At 51.9% G+C, this 7531-nt stretch overlaps 1 protein-coding gene across 1 annotated transcript; it reads right to left on the reverse strand.

Annotated features, from left to right (window-relative positions):
- Nucleotides 1-1635: 1635 nt before the first annotated feature.
- dnajc9 (DnaJ (Hsp40) homolog, subfamily C, member 9) lies at nucleotides 1636-5918 on the reverse strand (the record flags this gene model as incomplete). Its single annotated transcript, XM_078535299.1, has 4 exons — nucleotides 1636-2067; nucleotides 2593-2679; nucleotides 3567-3821; nucleotides 5754-5918. Coding segments are annotated over 4 exons (624 nt in total), but the record flags the coding sequence as incomplete, so codon positions are not given.
- Between the last annotated feature and the right edge of the window lie 1613 nt (nucleotides 5919-7531).

The raw sequence follows: 7531 nt of genomic DNA on the forward strand, positions 1-7531 counted from the left end.
GCCCCAGTGAGAGTCAGTGTGAGTGGAACTGTACCCTAATGAGAGTCAGTGTGTGTGGAACTGTACCCCAGTGAGAGTCAGTGTGAGTGGAACTGTACCCCAGTGAGAGTCAGTGTGTGTGGAACTGTACCCCAGCGAGAGACAGTGTGTGGAACCTGTACCCCAGTGAATGTCAGTGTGTGTCGAACTGTACCCCAGTGAGAGTCATTGTGTGGAACCTGTACCCCAGTGAGTGTCAGTGTGTGTGGAACTGTACCCCAGTGAGAGTCAGGGTGTGTGGAACCTGTACCCCAGTGAGTGTCAGTGTGTGTGGAACTGTACCCCAGCGAGAGTCAGTGTGTGGAACGTGTACACCAGTGAGAGTCAGTGCGTGTAGAACTGTACCCCAGTGTGAGTCTTTGTGTGGGGGACCCGTACCCCAGTGAGAGTCAGTGTGTGTGGAACTGTACCCCAGTGAGAGTCAATGTGTGTGGAACTGTACCCCAGTGAGAGTCAATGTGTGTGGAAATGTACCCCAGTGAGAGTCAGTGTGTGTGGAATTGTACCCCAGTGTGTGTCAATGTGTGTGGAACTGTACCCCAGTGAGAGTCAGTGTGTGTGGAATTGTACCCCAGTGAGAGTCAGTGTGTGTGGAACTGTACCCCAGTGAGAGTCAGTGTGTGGGGAACTGTACCCCAGTGAGAGTCAGTGTGTGGGGAGCCCGTACCCCAGAGAGAGACAGTGTGTGTGGAGCCCGTACCCCAGTGAGAGTCAGTGTGTGTGGAACCCGAACCCCAGTGAGAGTCAGTGTGTGTGGAACCCGAACCCCAGTGAGAGTCAGTGTGTGTGGAACCCGAACTGCAGTGAGAGACAGTGTGTGTGGAACCTGTACCCCCCAGAGAGTCAGTGTGTGTGGAGCCCGTACCCCAGTGAGAGTCAGTGTGTGTGGAGCCCGTACCCCAGTGAGAGTCAGTGTGTGTGGAATTGTACCCCAGTGAGAGTCAGTGTGTGGGGAACTGTACCCCAGTGAGAGTCAGTGTGTGGGGAGCCCGTACCCCAGAGAGAGACAGTGTGTGTGGAGCCCGTACCCCAGAGAGAGTCAGTGTGTGTGGAGCCCACATCCCAGAGAGAGTCAGTGTGTGGAGCCCGTACCCCAGAGAGTCAGTGTGTGTGGAACTGTACCCCAGAGAGTCTGTGTGTGGAACTGTACCCCAGTGAGAGTCAGTGTGTGTGGAGCCCATACCCCAGAGTCAGTGTGTGTGGAGCCCGTACCCCAGAGAGAGTCAGTGTGTGTGGAAACCATACCCCAGAGAGAGTCAGTGTGTGGAGCCCGTACCCCAGAGAGTCAGTGTGTGTGGAACTGTACCCCAGAGAGTCTGTGTGTGGAACTGTACCCCAGTGAGAGTCAGTGTGTGTGGAGCCCATACCCCAGAGTCAGTGTGTGTGAAACCCGTACCCCAGGGAGTCAGTGTGTGTGGAGTGCATACCCCGGGGAGTTTGTGTGTGGAATTACTTTTCAAAATAGTGCACTGGGAGAGCTACACTTTGGGTTGAAAAAAGTATGGGTTCGGCTGAAGGGTCTCTGTGTTTAGACAAGATGGGCTTTATTACAAATTGATGCTTTCATTAAAATGATGGTAACTTTTTAACCAAGACTTTATGCAAAAATAACTTTTATTTCTGGGAAATAGACCATTGCTACAAACAAAACCATCTGGTTAACAGTCTGTTCCCGTTACATACCAACACTCCAGAGTAAGGATGGATCAAAACAGTTTACATAAGAGTAAGTCGAAAAACAATATTCGTTCTTCAGGGAAAAGGCGAGACGCCCAAATCAACTGTCTAAACATGAGCAGAATGGCTCTGAATGGTCATCATGTCAACGTCTTGACTCCAGCTCCATCCAACTCTGGGGCTTCTGCTGATTGTTCTCGGAGCATCACCTCCTCCAAATTGGATTCTCTCTTTTTACTTCTTTCCCTTCTTGGCAGCTTTCTTCCCACCTTTTTGGGGTTTTGCACAGTACTTGGCCTCCATTGCGGACAAGAAACTGTCCATCTGCTTCTCCCGGTCCTTCTGCTTCTTCTGAAGATACAACGATCCAATCAGCAACTCAACCAAGGCTCTCACGCAAACTCAACACCTTCCCGCAGTGAGTGGGGGCAGCTCCTCTCAATCCAGGTGAAACGGTGAGAAACACATGGGGAGGGGACAAAGGGCCAGAGGGAGTAGGGGAGGGGAGAAAGGTGGGAGGCAGGATGGGAATGGCTGAAGGGGCCAGCAGCTGCTGCTGAGCTTGGCTGGACAAGGAAATGTTTCAGCGGAACCACAGGTTTACATCTTAGGAAATTCCCAGGAAAACAGCCCCAGGATGCTATCCAGTGACCAGTGCTGGATAGGTCTTATGTTGCACTAGTCACCAGGCTCATACTCATCACCCAGGCTAGCTGGGTGAAGAGTCTAGGAGCTTTCAAGAGGGGAGAAAGCAGGCAGAATATTGTACAGTAGGGTGAGAGTTACAGGATAGCGATCCCAGCGCAATGACTAATGGAGAGTTTATCAGCATGATTGGGATTTCAGTATTTGGAGCACTATCTACTGCTCACTTACCTGGATGAGCATTTTGAGAGAGTCACTCCCATCCTCCAGACCCAGCTCCTGTCTTGCTGCTTCAGCTTCTTTAGCCTCTCTGTCACCCTGATGTGAAGAGGTGCTGGTTAGTGACAAATGATAACTGTTCACCTGTAACACTGACTCCTGCACTCTAACCATTACCCCCACTAAGTCCATGGTCCCAGATACAGGGCTACTCCATCAGAGCTCACCCAAACTCCATTGCCTGACCTCATCCCATCTGATCCAGACCATATACCAGGCACAGACTTGGTTCTCAGTACAGACTGAGCACAGGATGCAAATCCAGTCACTGATGCAGATAGCAGAGTTCTGGAGTAGTAAAGACTGTCAATGAACCGTAATAAAAAAGGTTCCTAGTAAATTGAAAATAATGTTCAAAATAATCAAAAGTGTGCCTGTTAATGTCCTTACGCCTAAAAATCCACCTTAATTTTTGAAGCCTCCTCAAAGGCACTCAGTACCATTAGTGGAAACTCGCCTTGGTGATTAACTCACCCTCGGGCTGGAGTGGGTGGCGGGGGGTGGGGGGGTTGGATTGGGCTGTTTTGTGCCTCGACCAATTTCCAGCACCATGCTTTTCAAATTAGCCTAAAAGGCTGTGGAAACTCAATCTGCATGAATGTAATTTGCTTTAAAAATTCCACAATCTTTTGAGCTATTTTGGCTGACTGAAGGTGGTTGGCACTGAGGAATCCAGTGCAATGTGGCGGAAACTTCAGACAGTGATGGTTAATATTCTGCACCCTGATAGTCAGGACTGCAGATTCTGTATGAGGGGCCGAGGGTTGGACAGGTTAATACGGTATCCCATTGACTGGGCCTCAACCCTCACCCTCACCTCCCAATTCACTGATTAACAACCATTTCAGATGTGACATGTCAAAGCTGCAGAACTATGGCTGTTTTCGAATGGGTGAGCAGATTGAGAGTTAAGTTACTTCCCTTACCCTCCTTTTGCGGGCTCTCTGTTTGTTTGTGCTCTCCTGGGTAAATGCCGTGTAGGCCGGCAGCTCCTCTGCCTCAATGGCCGTCTCCAGGATTGAACGTATCCGGGACTCATCTCCAGGTGTGGAACACAACACCGACTCCATGATGCGGTCCATGTCCCCCTCAAAATCCAGGTATGCCTGTTTTATATCGGCCTTCTCCTCTTCAGATCCTTTGTACTTATCCTCAAAGTTCTTAATGTCAGCCACTGTGACCTGGGCACAACGCAAACATCATTACAGTCACGTGAAAACCAAGAGCAACAAACTGAAGCTAATCCCGTGAGGAGAGACATGTAGACGTACAGATACCTAAAGCCCAGTCACAACTATCATCAAGGGTTCAGATTACATTTTTTAAACACAACTTTCTCTCCTTTAGACACATTTTATTTCACCTCGTCTTTATAGAGTGATACCTCAAAATACCTGCGCTAGTTTCTCGAAGACAGCTCAGGTAGCCACAGGAACACCGATCGACAGGACAAGACAGTTGGAATCACACTGACAGTAAATACACCGGATACAGGAGTCAGGCAATTCAGGCTCCACAACAACAACTTACATTTTTATAGCACCATTGATGTAACCAAACAACCCATGACAGTTCACCAGATTATCAACCAAGATCTGATACTGAGCCCAAGGAGTTGACATTAGATGACCAAAAGCTTGAATAACTAGGCAGCTGATCCCAACATTCGGAGTGACTAATCTCACCCGGTTACTCTGCTGGGGAATAACAGCCCAGCAAAGTCACACTGGAGCCACGGAAACAACTCCCATCCTAAAATCAATAACCACATGGAATCGACACAGTCACTGCACCAGCCCCGCCCCCCCCACCTCTCCACTGGCCCCCACCGCACCAGCCCTCACCACTGGCCCCCACCCCCACTGCACCAGCCCTCTCCACTGGCCCCCACCCCCACCGCACCAGCCCTCACCACTGGCCCCCACCCCCACTGCACCAGCCCTCTCCACTGGCCCCCACCCCCACTGCACCAGCCCTCACCACTGGCCCCCACCCCCACTGCACCAGCCCTCTCCACTGGCCCCCACCCCCACTGCACCAGCCCTCCCCCTCTCCACTGGCCCCCACCCCCACTGCACCAGCCCTCCCCCTCTCCACTGGCCCCCACCCCCACTGCACCAGCCCTCCCCCTCTCCACTGGCCCCCACCCCCACTGCACCAGCCCTCCCCCTCTCCACTGGCCCCCACCCCCACCGCACCAGCCCTCACCACTGGCCCCCACCCCCACTGCACCAGCCCTCCCCCTCTCCACTGGCCCCCACCCCCACTGCACCAGCCCTCTCCACTGGCCCCCACCCCCACTGCACCAGCCCTCACCACTGGCCCCCACCCCCACTGCACCAGCCCTCCCCCTCTCCACTGGCCCCCACCCCCACTGCACCAGCCCTCCCCCTCTCCACTGGCCCCCACCCCCACTGCACCAGCCCTCCCCCTCTCCACTGGTCCCCAACATTAACACTCTCCCCCCCCTCTCCAATGCGACCACCCCCCACTGCCTCACAGTGATGGTACCAGGGAGGGTGAAGGCCCTAAATGCATGAAGGTAGTACCGGATTCTGCTTCTAGACTCACTGCATGGACATCATCCAAAATGGAAATGCAAAAGGAGCTGCCTCTGGAAATCTCCTGTCTCACTGCAGCTGGGACAGAGAACCCGGGTCCCTCAGAACAAATCCCTCCGGTATTGGCCTCAAAACGAGGAGGAAATCCAGTGAGAGTGGCAGTGACAATGTGGTCAAGTGGAAGGGACGATGTGAATGTGAACGGCTGAGACCAGCATTGCCTCAGACAATCCAGGTCTATGTGCCGGGTCCACCCGCAGCTTCAGCTGCAGCAGGAGCTATGGACAAAGAACCTCAGATCTTTCCTTTCAAGAGCTAAAAGCTTCCAAGATTTTCCAGACCTTCCTCTTAACCCAGATTTCAAACAAGAGGGACCAGCAGTGACTATTCCCAGAGCTGAGGTATCTCAGTGACCAGGACTGAGAACAGTGTGACCTGAGTGAACACTTGGACCATGGCTGATCTCATATTACAGTTTAACACCAGTCACAGCTGCTTCGCATACGTTGAATCTATCAAGAGACCCGGATCTCTTCCCGTGTTTGCTGGTACCTTCTTAAAGAGCAGCCTCCAGTATTCCTCCCAGTCACAATCCTGTTTTACAACATCGGCATCTTCATCCACGATACCTTGTTCATCATACACCCCACGCTGCTCCTCATCACTCAGCACAGCATACACCTTACCTAGGATCTGTGGGAAAACAAGCAGGAATAACTATGTAAGCGATAACTAGGACTCACAGAGAGATACAAAAGTACATTTCCACAGAGACGTTCTCCCCCTTCAATCCATTCTTTAGCAGCGTGTGTTGCCACAGGTGCCAGCAACTCTCAACATGTGAGTGTCAGCGCTCAGTGCTGAGCACTTCAGTGCTGGAGCCTGTCTTCCTGCAACACACACGCCTTGCATTGTCCAGTGGAGTGCTAAGGTCATGAGCTTATCTGCTGGACAATGAGCTCTGCTCATTCGAGGGGCGGTGTGTGGCTTCAGACAGTTATTCAACAAGTGGACTAAGCAAAGATCAAGACAGCAACACCGACCTCAGCAGTCAACAATTAAGTCCCAATTGTTGCCTGCATCAGCCACGGTGTAGTGTCCCGGCAGTGGGGTAACTCGGGGGGGTTTCAGCTGCGTTTCGGTTCCGGGGGGCGGGGGATGTGAATCAGGGGTTTCAATCTGGGTTTTGGCTCTGGGAGGGGGATGTGAATCGGGGAGAATTCAATCTACAACACTGGCATCTACCCGGCTATGTGGAAAATTGCCCAGGTATGTCCTGTACACAAAAAGCAGGACAAATCCAACCCGGTCAATTACCGCCCCATCAGTCTACTCTCCATCATCAGTAAAGTAACGGAAGGGGACACCAACAGTGCTATCAAGCGGCACTTGCTTAGCAATAACCTGCTCACTGACAGTTTGGGTTCCACCAGGATCACTCAGCTCCTGACCTCATGACAGCCTTGGTTCAAACATGGACAAAAGAGCTGAACTCCCGAGGTGAGGTGAGAGTGACTGCCCTTGACATCAAGGCAGCATTTGACTGAGTGTGGCATTGAGGAGCCCTGGCAAAACTGGAGTCAATGGGAATCGCAGGGAAAACTCTCCGCTGGTTGGAGTCATACCAAGCACAAAGGAAGATGGTTGTGGTTGTTGGAGGTCAGTCATCTCAGCTCCAGGACATCACTGCAGGAGTTCCTCAGGGTAGTGTCCTCAGCCCAACCATCTTCAGCTGCTTCATCAATGACCTTCCTTCCATCATAAGGTCAGAAGTGGGGATGTTCACTGATGATTGCACAATGTTCAGCCCCATTCACAACTCCTCAGATACTGAAGCAGCCCATGTCCAAATGCAGCAAGACCTGGACAATATCCAGGTTTGGGCTGACAAGTGGTAAGTAACATTCACGCCACACAAGTGCTAGGCAATGACCATCTCCAACAAGAGAGAACCTAACCGTCACCCCTTGACATTCAATGGCATTACCATTACTGAATCCCCCACTATCAACATCCTGGGGGTTACCACTGACCAGACTCTGAACTGGACTAGCCATATAAATACTGGCTACAAGAGCAGGTCAGAGGCAAATTCTGTAGTGAGTAATTCACCTCCTGACTCCCCAAAGCCTGTCCACCATCTATAAGCCACAGATCAGGAACTTGCCTGGATGAGTGCAGCTCCCACAACACCCAAGAAACTTGAACTGTCCAGGACAAAGCAGCCCACTTGATTGGCACCACATCCACAAACATTCACTCCCTCCACCACCGACGCACAGTAGCAGCAGTGTGTGTACCATCTACAAGATGCACTGCAGGAATTCACC

Source organism: Cetorhinus maximus, unplaced genomic scaffold (assembly GCF_964194155.1).
Source record: "Cetorhinus maximus unplaced genomic scaffold, sCetMax3.hap1.1 HAP1_SCAFFOLD_370, whole genome shotgun sequence".
NCBI classification, from domain to species: domain Eukaryota; kingdom Metazoa; phylum Chordata; class Chondrichthyes; order Lamniformes; family Cetorhinidae; genus Cetorhinus; species Cetorhinus maximus.